General features: G+C 36.7%; 4 protein-coding genes across 6 annotated transcripts; all 4 read left to right on the forward strand.

The window, feature by feature from the left end:
* Positions 1 to 692: 692 nt before the first annotated feature.
* LOC111804208 lies at positions 693 to 2,575 on the forward strand. Of its 2 annotated transcripts, none has more exons than XM_023688933.1 (4): positions 693 to 1,225; positions 1,498 to 1,572; positions 1,666 to 1,925; positions 2,018 to 2,575. In XM_023688933.1, the coding sequence occupies exons 1-4, from the start codon at positions 700 to 702 to the stop codon at positions 2,204 to 2,206; spliced, it is 1,050 nt and encodes a 349-aa protein (XP_023544701.1). In that variant the 5' UTR covers positions 693 to 699; the 3' UTR covers positions 2,207 to 2,575. The 2 variants fall into 2 exon arrangements, with proteins under 2 accessions (XP_023544701.1, XP_023544702.1); XM_023688934.1 differs by having other exon boundaries at positions 1,672 to 1,925.
* Positions 2,576 to 5,303: 2,728 nt separating this feature from the next.
* Positions 5,304 to 8,323, forward strand: LOC111804383 (probable disease resistance protein At5g66900). The gene is made up of 5 exons (XM_023689166.1): positions 5,304 to 6,117; positions 6,195 to 6,607; positions 6,682 to 7,037; positions 7,116 to 7,324; positions 7,406 to 8,323. Exons 1-5 carry the CDS (start codon positions 5,472 to 5,474, stop codon positions 8,221 to 8,223), a joined length of 2,442 nt encoding a protein of 813 aa, XP_023544934.1. The 5' UTR covers positions 5,304 to 5,471; the 3' UTR covers positions 8,224 to 8,323.
* Positions 8,324 to 10,795: 2,472 nt separating this feature from the next.
* On the forward strand, positions 10,796 to 12,336 carry LOC111803695 (myb family transcription factor EFM-like). Its single transcript, XM_023688219.1, has 4 exons — positions 10,796 to 10,975; positions 11,041 to 11,407; positions 11,487 to 11,563; positions 11,671 to 12,336. The coding sequence occupies exons 1-4, from the start codon at positions 10,796 to 10,798 to the stop codon at positions 11,926 to 11,928; spliced, it is 882 nt and encodes a 293-aa protein (XP_023543987.1). The 3' UTR covers positions 11,929 to 12,336.
* LOC111803136 (protein misato homolog 1) lies at positions 12,091 to 18,567 on the forward strand. Of its 2 annotated transcripts, XM_023687419.1 has the most exons (11): positions 12,091 to 12,176; positions 13,564 to 13,835; positions 13,976 to 14,052; positions 14,268 to 14,369; positions 14,766 to 14,811; positions 15,206 to 15,281; positions 15,852 to 16,200; positions 16,516 to 16,768; positions 17,132 to 17,374; positions 17,460 to 17,579; positions 17,768 to 18,567. In XM_023687419.1, exons 3-11 carry the CDS (start codon positions 13,981 to 13,983, stop codon positions 18,214 to 18,216), a joined length of 1,710 nt encoding a protein of 569 aa, XP_023543187.1. In that variant the 5' UTR covers positions 12,091 to 12,176; positions 13,564 to 13,835; positions 13,976 to 13,980; the 3' UTR covers positions 18,217 to 18,567. The 2 variants fall into 2 exon arrangements, with proteins under 2 accessions (XP_023543187.1, XP_023543188.1); XM_023687420.1 differs by lacking the exons at positions 12,091 to 12,176; positions 13,564 to 13,835 and having other exon boundaries at positions 13,971 to 14,052; positions 14,268 to 14,355.
* The last annotated feature ends 874 nt before the right edge of the window (positions 18,568 to 19,441 follow it).

Raw genomic sequence — 19,441 nt, forward strand, 5'->3', positions numbered from 1 at the left:
AGAACCCATGATTCCGTCATTACTACCTGGTCATGATTTTAGATTTTTTTTTAAAAAAATAAATAATAATAATAATAACAACAACCACCAATAAGTTTAGTTTTTTTTTTTTTGAATAATAATTATTTTTCTTTTTTCTGTTTATTCTAAAAATAACGAAAAGTCTTCCAAACCTTAATTTCTTAAAATGTTATTATCAAAACATTAATTAATTTAAGAGTTTAAGACTTTAAATAAAAATAATTTGAAATTCATAAATACACATTAATATATATATATTTAAAATTCACAATTAGAGTACTCACAATAATATATCTCCGAAATACAATAAAAATATCTCTCAATATTCCACGCGCTTAAGAATTATTATTATTATTTTTTTTTTCTTAATATTTTTCGGAATGTTAATATTTTATAGATATTTATATGTAGAGAGAGGTGTGGTGAATGTGAAAACACAATTAGTTTGTGGCATCAAACACAATAGGAAGTAGTGAATGTCAACCACGCGCTTAACGCTTATCAAACTCCGAGTATATTTTGAATTTCCTGACAAAATAATATTAAAAAAAAAAAAATTAATAATAATAATGTTTGGACATAGCTGGGAAACTCCACGAGTTGGTAGATGCGTCCTATTAATTCAGTTTGGTTGGAGGAATTATTTTGAGGTATTGGTTGAATTTGGAGAAGGCAATAATGGCGGAGGGTCTGGTGAGCGGGGCTGTTCTGGGTGCGTTGTTCGGAGAGCTGCTGAAAGGCATATTGGATTTGGCGGAAAAGAGCATTCATTTCAAACCTGTGCTGGAGGAGATCAGAGTCCAGTTAGAGTTTCTGAGCTTAGTGATCCAACAGCTTGATGATGAGCATAGCGGCTTCCTTGCTTCCGCAGAAAACACAAGGAGCTTGCGGGGAGTGATAGAGAAAGGGAAGAAACTGATAGGCAAGTGCGAGGGTGTGGATCAAAGTATTCTGAATTATCACAAGGCCCCATTTTACACCAAAAAGCTTCGCCAATTGGATGCTGAATTTGGAAGGGCCTCACAAAATTTGTTGTTGCAAATGAACGTACAGCAGTTGAGGAGGATATCTATGAATGGTAATGGGAGTGGCAGTTCTGTATTGTTAAAGGTTATGAGCTTTGGTTGCTGTTGTAGCGTCTTCGGTGACCTCCCAAATCAAATCAAATTGCCCCTTGTGTTTTACCACAACAAGCAACTCAAAGGTACACAATTCTATTCTATGCTCCGTAGACGAACACGACTCTCCACAATGATATGATATTGTTCACTTTGAGCATAAGTTCTCATGGTTTTGTTGGCCTCGTACCAATGGAATTAATATTCCTCACTTATAAACCCATGATCATTCCCTAAATTAACCAACGTGGGACACTTTCATCTAACACTCAAAACCCAACTTATTAACTTTTACAACAGAATTGTTACTAAACAGAGTTTACCTCTGTTGTGCTTACTTGTTATTTTGTTGAGGCAGGAAAAACGGGTCCAAATTTTGGTGATGGAATGCTGGGTTGGGTGGTCGAGCACATCAAAGACAACATAAACCAAGGTGGGTATGAGCTGAAAACTTGGGTACCCATGTTTTGATTTGATTGAGTGGGTCAGGAAATTAACGAAATGGGCATTGTGGTTACATTGGTAGAAGCAGGGCAGAGCAGTGGAGAGGGCGATAAAGGGTTGCATAGAAGAGTTGAAGAGGCGATAGAGAGGTTGGGAGATGGTCGGTTTGAGAAGATATTCCATCGGACGTTTGAAACGGTGGCCAATGAGAAGCTTCAAAACTGGTTCCGTTGTGATTTGGAGACGGAAGTTGGTCCTCTCAGAGGGGTTTTGTTTGTATCAACAGTAAAGCTTGCATTCTGCACTAACATCCATACTCCACACCCCAACCTCTATCTAAAGGTACTTCTTCTACTAAATTAAACCCAAAACTGTGCGGAGCTGTTATTACTTAACTATTATATGCCTTCCTTCCTTCCTTTGGTGTTCCACAGGTAATTATACCATTTCAGCTCCTCAAAGGCGTTGGGAGGAACCCCTGCGATCAACAATACATACACTTCATCTCTGTTGATAACCAAAAATTTCAGTTCATCAACTTCCGAAACTACGAGGACGCCAACAAATGCGCGCAACAAATTCCAATAACACTGCCCACATGCACTCGCTGTAGGCTTCAATAAAGGAAAGCTTCAACTTAGGACATCCCATCATGTGAGATTTCGTTAGTGTCCGTTAGGTCGTTATGTGTTCTTTCTGGTGTCTGTGAGTGGTTTCATCCTCTTGCTAATAACTTACTTGTTCCTCTCTCCAACCGATGTGAGATTTCACAAGCTAGCCCCTTGCCCGGTCATGCTCGTCCAGAGCGTGTTGCCTGTGGCCACATGCCCATGCCACTCCGAACCCTTTATGTTATTCTATGTTGTATTGCTTTACTATTGTATTTTCCGTTTGTATGACTATATTGGCGAAATCTGAATTGCTTCAAAATATACTATTTGGAGGATGTGACGAGCTATCTAATTCTCCATACCCGAAAAATTATATACTGTTTAAGCCGTTGTTGTTGTTGTCTTTGCTTGCATTCTATATAACACTATTCTCAATCTCTCGCTCAACCTTGCTTTCAAACTCTCTCTTCTCAAATTGGAGCTAGAGACTTGAGCATACGTTACCTGGCCATAAGCCACACGAATACAAATTGGCTTAACTCACTTGCTAATTAGGAGTGAGTGCCGCACAATCGTAAAGTCCGTTGCGAAGAAAAGTGCAATTGTGACACCCAAACAACTCCACCCATCATATCCTCTACCACAGCTCTCTTGCTTTGGGCATGGAGAAATGTATTCTATATGTATAAACTCAATGTGTGACTCCTTCTTAGCCATCCTTTCCAAGGTGTAATTTTGCTTTGGAATTATCCAAAAGACCTCATACCATAAATATATGATAATTCCTTAAATTAGTCCACGTGGGACTCCCTCCTACTCATCCTCGACATGGTCAATGTAGAAAAACAAGTCATTGTCGTACTCGGGCGTCAATTTGATCTTATCTCTTATCCTCGTGAGTTAAGTTGCAGCAATTAAGTCATGAATCCACCACTACCACCCACACACCATAGTTGAAAATTCAGCATCGTGTCTTGCTTTTCCAATTCTTAGAACGAGTCATGCTTCCCTGCTATTGGTTGCATTAAATGCAGTGACTGGATCTGATTTATTGATTTATTTTAATTAATTAATTAATTAATATATTGAAAATAAGATTTTAAATTTAAAAAGAAAAAATGAAAAAATGAAAAAATGAAATTCCTTTTACGTTCAATCCCTCCCATCAAACTCCGAGTACTTTTCAATTTCCAAACAAAATAATTCTTTTTATATTAAAAAAAAAAAAAAAAAAAAAAAAAGGTTTGGACATAGCCAGGAAACTCCAGGAGTTGGTAGACGCGTCCTGTTGGGTTATATTTTGGAGTTTTGAGGGATCATATGTTTCCAGTTTGGGTTCAATTTGGAGAAGGGAATTATTGGGTTTTGAAATGGTGGACGGTCTGATAAGCGGGGCTATTGCGGGTGTTGTCGCCGAAGTGATGCTGAAAAAGTTGTTGAGTTCGACGGAAAGGGCGATTCGTTTCAAACGTGTGCGGGAAGATATCAGATACCGGTTACAGAATCTATGCTCTGAGATCAAACAGGTGAAGCATGGTGGGTTCCTCGATTTCCCACAATACATGAAGAACGTGCAGCAACTGATAGATAAAGGGAAGAAACTGATTGCCAAGTGCGACGCTGTGGATCGAAGTATTCTCAGGTATCCCAAGGTCCCATATTACACCAAAAAGCTTCGCAAATTGGGTGATGAATTGGAAAGGACCAAAACCGATTTGACGTTCAAATTGATGTTACAAAACTCAACACGTTGAAATCAGAGAGAAAAACATGGTAAAAGATGTGAGCTTTGGTTGCAGTTGCAACATCTTACCATATATATCCTATTTGATATTTGATGTTTGTCTTTCATTATAGGTAAGGTATTGCTATTTCCATTCATTACTTTTTCCATATTCAGTTAATTTATTTGATTATAAATACACAACTTTCACACCATTTTGGTGTGTGGTTTTAACAAATATTCTCCTAGTATTTTACCATTTCCATTTAGCAACCCTCCCCCTTTATTTTTAATGACTCTTGAATCCTCTCCTGTTATTCTCCACCACCATTACTGACTTTGATGCCACAGGGGTAGTTACCATGATTGCAGCACGATTGATTACTCTTCAGCTCCATCCTTTTGACCTCTAAATCACCTTTTACTATACTCAGTACATACAACACCATCTTCTCCAACACAATCCATTTTCCCTCAACCAATATACCTAGAAACCTTAAAAGGTGGTTAAAATTTTAGAGAATTATGATAAATTACAAATAATACGGAAAGAAAGTTTGCTTCAATATTTGAGAAAGTTATGAGCTTTGGTCGTAGTTGTAGTGTCTATGGTGACCTTTGCACTCAAACCAAATTGCCCTTGCTTTTTTACCACCACAACCGACTCAAAGCTACACATTCTTCTTAAATGAATGAACTTTGTTGTGCTTACACGTTATTTTTTTTGGTTCCATCTTTTTGCTAATAACTCGTTATTTATCGTCGTCAGTCTCACTATTTTAACTTGTCTATTAAAGAGAGATTTTTACCTAATATAAAGAGGGTTTCGTTTCCCTCTCCAACCAATGTGAGATCTCACAATCCACACGTTGCACAATGTTTGACTTTAATACTATTTATAACCGTCCAAGTAAGCCAACCACTAGCAATATTGTTCGCTTAGCCTGTTACATATCGTCTGTTTGGGAGAGGAGAAATGTTTCGTTTATCACTCCAACCAACACAGAATCGAGAGTAAGAAAGGGAGAGAGAAAAAAAAGTGGAGTTTCAAGTTCTAGATTGAAGCGTAATAGAGAGTAAGAAAGAAAAGAGGTGATGAGTGTTAGATAATCATTGTATTGATGAAAATTTTTAAAGGTATAATCATATTTTTGAAATAAAGTATTAAACTCTTTATCCAAAACTAATTCATTAAGGTAATTTTGATTTTCTTTTTTTAATTTAAGACAATATTAAAAAAAAAATTAAAGTGGAAAGGTATTCTCAATTAAGACTACAATTTAGCCTAATTATCAAGTTTATATCTTAATTTGAGAGAAGTTATGAGATAAACGGTCACTGTTCTTTGTTCCTTGAAGATGGAGCTGAAAGCATTTACACCCAAAAACAGAATAAACAAAAATATGCGCTTTCTTATCAACTCAATAGGCTTTAATACATGGGAGGAACGATTCCATTCCCATCCACCATGTTTGAAATTTCCCAAGATTCGATGGAGCTGCTTTCAAAGATTATTAAACCAGAACGAGGGGTTTGGCTGATCGGTGAAAAGAAATGGCGGCGGAATTGGTGGGTGGAGCTGCTTTGGGCGCTGTAGTTGGGGAGCTGTTCAAAGCGGTCTTGGATTTGGGCGAAAGGGCCATCAATTTCAATCCTGTTCTTAAGGATATCAGTTCAAAGCTAAATGCTATAACCCCTTTGGTGAAGCAAATTGATGAGCTTAATGAGTACCTCGATATCTCAAGAGAAGAAACGGAGAGGTTGAGGGGTCTAATGGATGAAGGGAAGCGGCTGCTTCTCCAATGCGGCGATGTGAAATTGGGGAATCTTAATTATCTGAAGAAACCCTTTTACACACAAAAGCTTCGGGATTTGGATTCTGCACTCCGAAGCTTCATGGACGTTTTGTTGTTGCAGATGGCTAGAGACCAGAAGAAGAATCTGAAGATGATGAACCAAATGATGGAGATTATTTGCAGACTCGATAACAGAGGTGGGTCGAGCAAGGCTATGGATTTGATTGTGCCGCCATGTCTGGTTCCTCCGCTGCGAGAACGAACTGTTGGGTTGGAGAAGCCAGTTAAGGAGCTGAAGTTGAAGCTTCTCAAAAATGGGGCTCAAATGGTGGTGGTGACAGCTCCTGGAGGCTGTGGAAAAACCACACTGGCTTTGAAGTTTTGCCACGACAAAGAAATCAAAGGTACGCCAAAATCATTCTTTCTGAGGGAATGAACTTCAATTAAACTATTGGAGCTTTCTAATTTAGCGTCTTAGTAGATATATTCCAGGGGAAGATCTTGTTTGTTGTAGTTTCAAGAAACCCAGATTGGAAGCTCATATTTAAGAACATAATTGAAAGCCTCAGAGGCATTCAATTGCCTGATTCACAAAATGATGAGCGTGCATTCTGCTATTTAGAATTGTGGCTGAAGCAAGCAGCTCAAAATCATCCTGTTTTGATTGTGTTAGACGATGTGTGGAACGGGCCAGAAGCTGAAGGCCTTCTTCACAAGCTTCTTCAATTGCCTCACTGCAAGATCTTGGTCACTTCTAGGTTTTCTTTCCCAAGATTTAGTGAGTCTTATTATTTGGAACCTTTGAGCCACGAGAATGCAATCGAACTTCTTCTCCTCGCAGCATCATTTGAGAAAGAAAGTTCTAAGCTCCCTGATGAAGAAACCATCAAAAAGGCATATTTCTGTAATCTGATACCTTTTACCTTTATATATCTATCATGTTATAAACAGCTGAGTTTGAATTTCAGATAATTGGGGGATGCAAGAGGCTCCCTCTTGCTCTGAAGGTAATCGGAACGTCGCTTTCCCGCAGACCGACGTCGGTTTGGAAGGTGACAGGGAGGAACATGTCTAGAAGTGGCTCCATATTTGATTCTGAGAAAGAGCTTCTTGAATGCCTACAGAGCAGCCTGGATGAGTTGGATGATAAGATGGTAATCAAGGAGAGTTTCATGGATTTAGGTTCTTTTCGCGAAAACCAGAGAATCCCTGCTTCAACCTTCATTGACATTTGCAGAGTTTTGTATGAACAAGATGAAACTGAAGCAATGGCCACCCTCGACGAACTATTCTCTCGGAGTTTAGTTAACTCTGTCACGACAAGGTTCGTGTTTTTCTCGGTTGTATTGATGTAAACAGAATAGATATTGATTCGTTTTGTGGGGTTGGTTGTTCATATCAGAAAATATGGATATGATGATGAGTTCTACGAACAGTACTGGTTCACACAGCATGATATTCTTAGAGATTTGGCTATCCACTTGATGAACTTGGAGCCCATAGAACAAAGAAAAAGATTGTTCTTGAATATCAATGGAAATGATGTTCCCAAATGGTGGGTACATCAAGAGAAGCATCCCTCCAATGCTCGCCTCATATCCATAACCACAGGTCTTTCCTTCTCTGTCTTTTCTTTTGTGTTCTTCACTTTCACTACTTCAAACTCAAAAGAACAGATTTTGAATGTTGCAGATGAGAGATTCTCATCAAGTTGGCCTGACATGGAAGCATCTAAAGTGGAGATTCTGATTCTAAATATTCATTCAAGAACTTACAACTTGCCTGGATTCATGAACAGAATGATTAAATTGAAAGTTCTGATAATCTCAAATTTTGACTCTTTTCCAACTGAGATGACAAGTGAAGATAATCAACCACTCAACTGTTTACCAAGTCTCGAACGAACGAGGTTCGAACGGATTTCGGTTCCTCTCTTCAGTAATCCAAACCAGAAACCACTGGTAAATCTGCAGAAAATATCGTTCTTTATGTGTAAATTCGGTCAAACCAAAATCTGGGATTTGATGCCAAACTTGGTGGAGATATCCGTTGACTTCTGCAAAGATTTGAGTGGAATCCCCAATGGGGTGTGTGAAATTGTGAGGTTAGAGAAGCTGAGTATTACAAATTGTCATGGACTATGTTCCTTGCCAGAAGACATAGGAAAGCTGATTAATCTAAGAACACTGAGGCTTAGATCCTGCATTCATTTGGAAGAGTTGGCCGAATCAACGACAAAGCTTCGGGGATTAGTCGTGCTTGATATATCGAACTGTGTCGGTGTAGCCAAGCTTCCTGAGAAGATTGGTGAGTTGCATGAATTAGAAAAGGTTGACATGAGGAACTGCTCAAGCTTGCGCAAGCTGCCATTGTCAATCCAACATCTGAAAAAGTTGAAGCTGTTATGTGATGGAGAGATTGCAGAGTGGTTGAAAACGGTTGCTCCCCACCTTGCCAAACAGGTCAAAGTGCACCAGGAAGAAACCAACCTGGAGTGGCTGGGTTTATGAACCATTCTTTCATTTCTTTTATTTATCTTTTATTTATTTACTTTTTGTTAGTTCGTAACTCTTCTCTAAAATGCAAGTAAGAATATTGGCTAAAAGTTTATATTAATGAATTAACTTATGTATACTAAAAGAATCTCGCACTTCCAATGATACTAATATATATATATAATAATCGAATAAAAAAGAATTAAATTAAATTAAATGAACTTAGTCAACAAATATGAATGGTTGCAAGAAGAAAAACGAATAAAAAGATCCCTTTTATTTCTTTGCCGTAGAAATGTAGAGTGGGAAACACGTAGATTTATCACAAATGAAAAGGAGAGAATAAAATGTGTAATTTTTTTTAAATTATTATTATTATTATTATTATTTTACTTTTTCTAAAAAAGGAAATATTAAAAGATAGGGGAGACAGTGGGCACTAAAAAATGTAAGAAAAAATAGAAGTGATTGTGGCGAAACGTTCATGTCTTGTAGCTTTTAATTTTTATTTGTGTATTTATGATATAATATATTCTAAAAAATAGTAAGAATTGTTATTTTTTAGAAATTTAAAAATTATATTTTTATTATTTAATATTGAACAAAAGGTATATCTAATTTTATTTTGAAGATGAATAATATAAATGTCATAAATGAGTACATTTCCCATTTGGTTTACTTTACAATATTAGTGGCATCTAATTTTGGAAACAAAAAGCTTGTTAGTTAGTGAGTAGGAGGATCTTGTACCCACCCTTTCCTATTTGATTATCAACAATGTTTAATCTTCAATTACAGATTTGTTTGTTTGTTGTCGTATAGATTTAGATAATGGTGTCCATTGATTGAGCAGTAACAGGGCATAATGGCCTTCAAATTTGGCCTTCAAAAGCTGTAACACCACACCCATTGCTTCTTTCTTCAGTGTAACACCACACCTTCAGATTCGTGAAGGCGACAGCGACACCACTCCATCATGCCTTACGTGCTTCTCTGTGTGATTCTCAAACTCTACAGCTTCCTCCTATTTTTTTTTTTTTTTTTTTTTTNTTTTTTTTTTTTTTTTTTTTTTTTCCATTCATAGCTTAAATAATAAATCATTAAATCTAGTTTAATAACACACAATATCACATTATTATGTTTGAATTAAATTGCATAGATATTTAGGTATTAAGTTAAAAGATGTGACAATGACAGTACTCGTGTCCAATTCTCGTGTCCAATTAAAAAAGAAATGCCTTATCCTCGTGTCCAATTCTCTCCCCTGTCACACAAGATGTCGAGCCATACTTTTTCAACTCCTTGCCACTCTAGTGGGATCAACAAACCATTTTCCACCCTTCATTTTCACCCTATTTCCTCCCTCGCTATCAAAGAAACAATCGAACCAACTTAAAACTAGATTGAACCGAACCGAACCAAACCAAGAGACCGAGCCAAGTTGAGAACTGGAGATGGGTTTGAAGATTGCAAGGTTGTCGAAAACTATAGAGATTATATTATTTAAGAATTAGACGACATTAAATCACTACATAACAATTGACAACTATACATATAATGAAAATTATAGATCTCGTCTCTTTGGTGAGGATAACAAAACATTTCTTATAAAAAAGGTGAAAAACTCTCGCTAGCAAATGTATTTTAAAAATCTTGAGGAAGAATTTAAAAAATAAAACAAAAAAAAGATAATATCTGCTAGCGGTGAATTTAGGTTGTTACAAATGATATAAGAGCTAGATATCGAGCAATGTGCCAGCGAAAAGGCGGAACCTCGAATGATGTGAACACAAGACGATGCGTCAGCAAAAATGGGCCCGCAGGATGTGGATTGAGGATCCCACATCGATTGAAAAAGAAAACGTTAGATATTAAAAGAAGTGGATTGTGAAATTGCTAATCAATTAGAGAGGAGTATAGAATATTTTTTTTATAAAGACGTGGAATTCTCTCCTCATCCACATATTATAAGTATAATTGAAATAGTTAAATGAATTTAATAATATTTATAAGAATAAATACTAAATAAATTGAAATAAATATAAAAAATGGCGTCAAATGAGAGAGAAAATTACGGTTTAAGTCAAAGACAGCGTTGCTTTCGGCCCACGGTTCCTCTCCCCTGTCGCACCCACCCACCCACCCACCGAAGAATCTAGTAGAAATTTCTTTTTGGAAATCTCAAAAAGAGACGCATTAATTTAAGACATTAAATATAAATATTGTTTTAATTTATTAAAAAAAAAAAAAACTAATAATAATAAAAAAGTAAACAATTCGCCGCATGACGATGATCTAGAGAATCCAAAGATTCCAACACCACCAGACTCGGAAACTCGACCAGGCCGATTCGATTTAATTTCCCCGCGTCGCCGATTTATTGTTGTACTAGATGCGACGACCCGGTTTCGTCATCAATCAAAAACTCCTCCCCCCCTCGAATCCTAGCCTCCTGAATCTGCGCTGTTTATAAATACAATCTCCTCTCCCTCTCCCTCTCTCTGTTTCTCTGTCCATTCTCTATTTTTGTTTCTTGCAAATGATCCAGATAAACATACACACAGTTCGACACACCCAGTAATCGATTATGGAACCCAGCCTAGATTTGTCCTTGGACTCATTACCCAAAACCATACCCCAAATCCTTCTCCAACTCTCATCCATCTCCGATTCCTTCACTAAACGCACCACGCTCGATGATTATGTCAAGAGATTGGAAGATGAAATGAGGAAGATCGATGCCTTTAAACGGGAGCTTCCTCTCTGTGTTCTTCTCTTGCAAGATGGTGGGTCTCTTTGGATTCTCTCATTTGTTGTCGTTTTCGGNCACAGACCCAAATCGAACACTGGGATTGTGAAAAAAGACGAAGAGCATTCGAATTGTTCAAAGATCAAAGCAATTTCGTTAAAAGATCCAAAAAAGAAGATATGGCGGTTTCAGAAGTCCCAAAACTTACTCTAATGACAACAATCTCCGATCCTTTTCCTGTTAATGTTAATTTGACCGTCAAGAACGGCCGCGTCGGTGGACGGAGCGGTAGAGCTGCTGTTTCTGGGTCGTCTTCGCCGGCGGTGCAAATAAATGGACAGACGAAATTGTCCCAACAGCAGCAGACTATAAGGAAACAGAGACGGTGCTGGTCGCCGGGGCTCCACCGGCGTTTCATCGACGCACTGCATCGACTCGGCGGATCTCAAGGTAAAAAATTCTTACAATTTTGATTCTCTGGGAATTTTACATCTGAGAATCAATTAATGGATCTATTTCAATTCCGCAGTGGCAACGCCAAAACAGATAAAGGAATTGATGCAGGTGGACGGCCTCACCAACGACGAAGTGAAAAGCCATTTACAAGTAGGATTAACAAAAAAAAAACATAAATTAATTTCTGGGTTCCATTTAAATCATTAATTTCTTATCGTAGAAGCCTTTTTGTTTGTGATGAATCTTTCTCGAAGCAGAAGTACAGGCTTCACGTTCGAAAATTGGCCCCGCAGGAAGGTTCAAGCGGCGAGGGGTGGATACCGGGAGAACACGACGGCGAGCACCACTCAAAGACAAGTGGTACACAGGCGGGATCTCCAGATGGGCCACTCCAGGGCGGTGGGTCTGGAAAAGCTCTGTCCATAACCGAAGGGGAGAGTATGGAAGGGGAAGAAGATGCGAAATCGGACGGCCATAGTTGGAAGGGAAGGATTCAGAAACATGGAGATGTGTGATGAATTGGAAAGAAGATAGGTAAACGAATGGGATGTTTCAGTTCCGACAAGTTTTGCAGAGAAATGGATACAAAATGGGGAATTTGAAATTTCTAATTTTGTAGACACGACAGAGTAAGTAAGGTAATAATTGTAACTTACAAAGTTTTCTTCTTTGTTTATGTTTTCTTCTTTGTTTATGTGTAGCAAGCAAGGAAGTAAGCATTGGATGATGAGGATGTTACTCCTAAAACTTATCTTTTTCAAGGGTAAGTTATTTTGTTTCTTAAATTTTCAATGTTCATGGAGCTCAGCACAACAAATAAATCGACTATTTCACCGACATAACATCCTCTAGATATTTTATATGTATCATATCTATTATCCATGTAAGAACTTACCCTACTGTATGCTAGTAGATATTGCTTACCTAGCATATTGTTTTCTTTGAGCTTTTCTTGTCCAGCAATACCTAATCACCACTAGTAGATATTGTCGTTTCTCTTATGGACGTTCTCCTTTGAATTTTAAAACGCATTCATTAAAGGGAAGTTTTCACACGGTTCTGTTCTGATATATGTAATGGGCACAGTTCTATTCCTCTTTACCCAATTGTGAGTAATAGATAGCAATTTGAGAAATGGGAATTTAAAGGAAGAGAATAGGAGTGGGACTGACAAGACAGAGAGCCACAATCTGATTGTGAAGGCCTCTGCTCCATTGAGGAATTGATAAGAGAAGCTGCATTTCACGTGGATTCTCACCATGTTATCAAGCAGCCATGTGGTGGATGAGCACTTGTGAAGCACGTAGGTGCCATCTTCCCTTCCCCCAATTGTTAATGGAATATAGCATCATTCCATAAATAAAGCAATGGAGAACACAGAGGGACAAACTTTTGGCCCTCTTCTCGCATCGATCAAAGCCTTGGAGTAGTGGTGCAACTCATAATGAATGTTCTTCACATTGGGTTTCATTTATACACTCTAAAAACCTCACAATCAACACTTCTATAGCTGTTTATTTTAAATTGAGCTGGTTTTCTTTTTCCACACCATTCTTAGACTAGCTCAAATTTTTTTTTAAAAGATACGAAATTTGTTTGGTTTGACATGTTATGTATGGATGTCAGCCTCACGATTTAAAAACGTGTTCATTAGGAAGAAACTTTCGCTCTTTTATAATGAATGTTTCGTCTTCCTCTCAAACTGATGTGAGTTTTCACATAAAATATCATCTTTATTTCAAGTTCATCTAATTTTATAGTGTATTGTGTCTTTCATAGTCAAAACCGACTTTATGGATTGTATTTAATAATATGAACAATAAATTTGAGCCAAATCTATGCATCTTAGTATGAGTCGAAGATGATAATCATGGTCGGGTAATTAAAAAAAAAAAAAAAAAAAACAAAGACAAAAGACATTAAATTATGTCATTTAAGCAAATATCTCTGTACTAAACTTTGCCCCCTTAAATTTCTTATTTTTATTTTCGGANAAAAAAAAAAAAAAAAAAAAAAAAAAAAAAAAAAAAAAAAAAAAAAAAAAAAAAAAAAAAAAAAAAAAATAATAAAATGATAGTTTAATTTTGAAATGTTAATTTTGCTTATTTTGAAGAAAAAATCCCTAATTTTCAGTTCCTTCTTTCTCTTAGCTCGCGCGCACGGGTGTCCTCTGAACTCTATCGACGCTGAAATCTTGCGACGGCGTTGATCCTTTCCTTCCACACACGGCAGCTTCTGTAATATATACATTCTTTTCCCTCCTATTTTCGTCAACTCCTCCACTAGAAAACGCTCTTAGCTCTCGTTCACCAAGTACCCGCCGTCACTGATCGTTTTCCAGCCACTCTCTTCTCTTCTATTATTGTCTTACAGCAGACGCAAATCTTGAAAATTTTGTGAGAAAATCCCTCCGAGCTCACAGGTTAGAAAACATCATCTCTTTTACATACTTTATCAGTCTTGAATACTCCATTATAACATAGCGTCATTCTTAGATACTCCAGGACCTTCGCTAATGTTCATAAGACATCGGGGTTTTCACCCAATTCTTCTTTGTGGCAGGAACTATGAGGGAAGTCGTGACTGTTCAAGTTGGAGAATTTGCGAACTTCGTTGGTTCTCATTTCTGGAACTTTCAGGTACACCCCTCCCCGTACTGCCCTATTATCCTCCATTACGTTTATTGCAAGTATTAGTGGAATTGATACTGTTAATTTCAATTTGCAAGTACTGAGCAATACTTCTTCAAGTTATATTACTTGAATGATTCCCAACCACTGGGATTTTAGATTCTATATTTTTCTTTTCTATCCTTAATCATGCCAAGCTAAATTTACGTCAATCTTGATGGAAGGATGAGTTGATTGGCCTGGCTGCGGACCCTCTTGGAGATGCTGTGTTTAAGAATCAACATCTTAATATGGACGTACTCTACCGTTCTGGTGAGACACAACAGGTGGAATATTTGACATTATGTTGTAAATGAAAAAAAGTTATAGAGTTGTCACTTCACATCTTACAATGTCGTAAGCGTACTAATCAACATACAATGCGTAAATGTCTTTCTTTGAGTTAATGCAACTAATGTATTATTCCATGTGTTGATTAAGAGCTTCATTTTGAGACAAAGTACATCAGGTCTAAGTTTATATTTTCTGTAACAATTCATGCTTGCTTCTTATTCTCGGAATAGACTGTGGTATTTTCCCAACCAACCATATGTGACAAAGTTGTAACATATTTGTGCTAGGTTTTTTTCTACTATAATTAACTTTCTTCACTAATGGAGCTAATGTTCTGTACTTTTTCCATCTGTTTCACTTTTTTTTCTATTCTCTGAAATTTTTTGCAGGGTGTACTTACGTATACTCCACGCCTAGTTTCAGTTGGCTTTAAAGGTATGTTTCTGTAATCAATGCTTGAGATCAACTTTGTCATAAAGTAATTTTATTTTTTCTAGGTATTAGACAAGTCCAATGATGCTAATACAATTTTTGAGTTGCAAACCACCCCCACCCCTGGTTCCCTGTTACATAAATTATTTGCTTATGCATTCTTTCCCCACGATGTGCTATTATTTGTGAGTATTCATTTTTGGCTGTACACTTCCATTGGTGGTTTTCTCCTTCATTTTTTGCCGCGACAATAAGACTTATTATTATTATTATTATTATTATTATTATTATTATTATTATTATTATTGCTTCCTTCAAGTTTGTATACTCTTGCTGTCTTTAGAGACCGAAAATGGACTCTCTTCTTTACATAAACTGATTGACTTGTAATATGCAGGAGGCTTAGGATCTGTAAGTGCACGTGGCACTCTATATAATGATGATGCGGATACACCATCTAATATTGTCACATGGTGAGATCTTCGTTATCGAAGTTGAAGAGTGAATATTTCTCCCCTCACATTTAAAGACACCCATGACAATAATACATTAATGTGCATGCATATATGATATATGTATTCCAATTTATTCCACTTCTTCGTCTAAAAGATATGTGGACATAATTTCTTTTTCAATCGATTCTTCTAGCTAACAGCAGAAGCTCCTAGATCGATGGTTTTACATTGCTCTTATGTGGGTATCAGCATGTAGATAGATGCACTTATGTTTATATTAGATAAAAAGTTCTGACTTCTAAGGATATTCTTACATTATGAATTGACTTCTTGTTACTTACAGTTGCAGTGCAATGAACCAATAACTCCAGAAACCGTGTAAATTTTCCTATATTTATTCTTAGCACTTAGTTTTTCTATAACTTTCTAGCATAATGATCTTGGTTAAATTTTGTTTCTTCAATCAGGTAATGCACTATCTGGCCTATAACTTCATTTGAAAGCTTCATTATTATCTAATTTGAATTGTAATCTTGAAGTAAATTTCTGGTGCTTGATGAAATTGAATGTGTACTTTCTATTCTGCAGGCGTGGTAATGTTGCCACTCAGCATACTGAATCACGTAAGAAAAACTTGTTCTTGCAAAGTTTATCTGAAGAAGAGCAGGAGAACGTAGTAAGTGGTCAAAGTAGTGGTCGGGGAGAAATTGAGGACAAGGATATAGTTGAATGCCTAGAAAAAGATGTCACCTTTTGGACAGACTTCTCTAAGGTTCACTACCACCCTCAAAGCTTATATCAATTAAATGGATTATGGATGGACGTTCAGGAGTTCGACAATTATGGAATTGGAAAAGAATCTCTCTCTTGGAGTTCGCAAGGTGAAGAAATCGATGAGAGGCTTCGTTTTTTTGTGGAGGAATGTGACCATATCCAAGTACGTGTTATCAATTTTTCTTTTTTGCTTTTTCCTTGTTGGCATTGTTCAAGTGTGGAATTCGAATCTACAACTCCTCTTTATAGGCCATTGCATTGCTGTATTATGTTTGTTAGTTTTTTGGTTGGATATTAAACATTGGTACTTAATGTTTACTTGTTTCCAATCCTAAACTGTGAACTCCATATGCCACTGGGTCTTTATTATAGTCGATTCTTTACACCCAATATGATGGGACCTTTAATACAAAATTTGAGCTAGAATGGTTGCACTTTTCTTCCTTGTTGAGTAATGGTCTTTTGTTGATCCTTACAGGGTTTTCAGTTCATAGTTGATGACTCAGGAGGTTTTTCGGCAATAGCTGGGGATTTTCTCGAGAGCGTTGCAGATGAATATTCAAACACCCCAGTTTTACTTTATAGTGTTCGAAGTCCTAGCTCTTCTAACATGCTTCGTGAAAATAAGAAGCAGATAGTTTCTAGAAATCTCCATGATGCAGTTTCATTTGCAAGACTATCATCTTTTTGTCAGCTTTATGTGCCAGTTGGTTTGCCAAGTTTGAGCAGAAGTATGTGCCACTATGGCTGGAAGTTTTTCTTGCATATCACTCTTTTGTCTCTATTTTTTCCCCTTTTGACATTACATAGCTGCTTAGAGTTTCAAGATTGCTTTGGGAAACACTTCCGTTTACTCATTCATTGTTTTGAAGTCAATAGATGCTAAGATCTTGATCATCAGCAGCTCGTTCCTTTGGATAATAAATATAAGTTTTATTTTGCAATTTGTTCTGGTGGAGATTCTCTTCTCTTCTCTAAGTTTCTTCTTTTTCTTTTTTTCTTCTTATCTTTTTAAAAATCTTTGAACCTTCATCCAATTTTTTTTCTCATTATTCTCTGTTATAATATTGATAATCGTTCTTACATTTATCAAGGCAAAGCTACCACGCATCTCTGCATTGATGACCAGAAGCCTTACCACTGTAGTGCTGTATATGCTGCTGCTTTACACTCCATTGGTCTTCCTTTACGAATGGAAGCCCATGGTGCAACCACAGATTCAAATTATGTTTCCGGTGCAGTTCATATCAATGACTTGGTAAGGATGTTAGCTGGGCAAGGTAGGCAAAATATGGTGGCCATTTTGGATGTTGCTATGCCGGCGCCCTCTGTCTTTGGTATATACTCTGCCATTTCTTTTTTACTTTCCGAAAAGAACTTTTTATCATTGGTCTGATGGTTCTTCTGCAATCTGTAATACAGGAAAACATTTGGGCCAATCATTCTTGGAAAATTTGCAGCCCTTGACACCCGAGGTAACAGAAGATGCAGAAGATTTGCAGGCATTGGAATACATGGCCGTGCATGGAGTGTTTGGATCGGGTATGTATTACATTAAATTAGTACCAGGTATTCTTATAAGGCTTAGTCAAGATGCACTGGTTCCGCATTTGAAGACGTGTCTTCAAAACTATCTTGTTAGAAGGAAATATAGAATATGTGACATCTCAATCTAACGGTAAACTAAAATGTTGTCATGTCATTGTTCTAACTTGATTTTACCCCTTTAGGAGGGGACCGGGCTTCAGTCTCCGAAGTAAAGGATGAAATTTGTGCTGCTTATGAAGGGGAAACAGTAAAGCCAATGCACTGCCATCTATCAACAGCTCAATGTCCTCTGCCTATACCCTTGCCTTTCCCTTCAATCTTTGGAAATCTGATTAGCCAACATGGTCAATTGTTGACCACTCCAATCTCGGGTGCTTTGTCAAGGGGATCCCTTGACGTGCATTCCATTCCCATTGCAGCTCGGCTACGTTCTAGCAGTGCTATACTGCCATTTTTAGAGAGAAGATTAACAAATCTTCTAAGACATGGAACGGTACAAGGATCGTCTGCGTCCCCATTGCTTAGAAGTTGGGGGTTTGGAAGAGAGGAAGTAGAAGACATGGGAGAATCACTTTCAAAAATGGTTTTGGCGCTAAATCCACATTCACTATCCTCGTCTGATTCTGATTGAGGTATGTACGACTGTTATGAAATTGAAAATGTAGAAGTTTGTGAAAGTGGGATTGTAGTAGTCTGTCTGTTTGATTTATAGTCATGATCTCAGAATGATGAAATGCACACGAGAATATGGGGTTTTATGTGATTCTTGACATCATGCAGCTAAGGATTTTAGAAACGGGCAGCAAGAAAGGTCAACTGTCAAGCTGCCTGCTGTTTTGTTGGATTTCATGTCATGGTTGTGCTTGGGTCTGATTATTAGTGTAGCATTTTCTTTTCTTAGAAATGATTAGTCTGGCTAGCTTTGTTTAAAGATGTATACAGGAACATAAAATTAAATATTTTCTTGATGAATTTTAGTTGATATATTATGAAACTAATTATGTTGACTATGAACTAAGTATGAAGTAAATAAAAAATATAACTAAACGAAAGCTTAGTAGACCGAAAGACTAGACTTGTTCAGACTCGGGATGATATGAAATCTTGTTCTTTTTTTCCTTTAAGAAGATGACATGTAAGTCTTAATCTTAGGATATTGTGGCAAGACATCCGAATCATGACATCCAAGTTTCTTACCTTTTTTTATCCTTTTTAATAATAATTCGATTGATTTATTAATGTTGTGAGTTCTAGAATAGAGCTGGTCGATATGATTGGACGAAAGTTGACTTTGACTTTTCCATATTCCTTCTAATTCTGACCCATCTTTTCTAAACCAAATTTCTCATACTAATACTAAAATACAAATTCTGATACTATCGAAAGATGTGACAAAAATTGGGAACTAAATTATAAAGACGAAAGTTTAAATATTAAAATTAGGGAGACATCAAATATGAGATGAATTAATGTTCCAATCATATTGAAGAAAAAATGACATTTATAATTAAGTATTAAAAAAATATAAATTGGGAGTGTAAAGTCTTAATTAGGACGACTTGAATTTAGGACATCGTCAACATAGTGCTGTCAAAGTCTACTATAATTTTTGGGTCAACGAAATTAATTTTATTCCATATATACTTTTAGTGAAATGGTTGTTTTAATTCACCCGTATTTATCAATCTCTTTTATTATTATTTTCTCTTCAAATTTACTAAATTATTAATCGAATAAAAATAAATTCATGTAGTTGAACAATACTCGTAACATGCATTTAATTTATCAAATTGTTATTAATCGAATATATTATAAAGAATTAAATATTGAGACAAAATTTGTGAATAATTTGTTTG

The sequence above is a fragment of the Cucurbita pepo genome, chromosome LG10, assembly GCF_002806865.2.
Source record: "Cucurbita pepo subsp. pepo cultivar mu-cu-16 chromosome LG10, ASM280686v2, whole genome shotgun sequence".
In the NCBI taxonomy this organism is placed as follows: domain Eukaryota; kingdom Viridiplantae; phylum Streptophyta; class Magnoliopsida; order Cucurbitales; family Cucurbitaceae; genus Cucurbita; species Cucurbita pepo.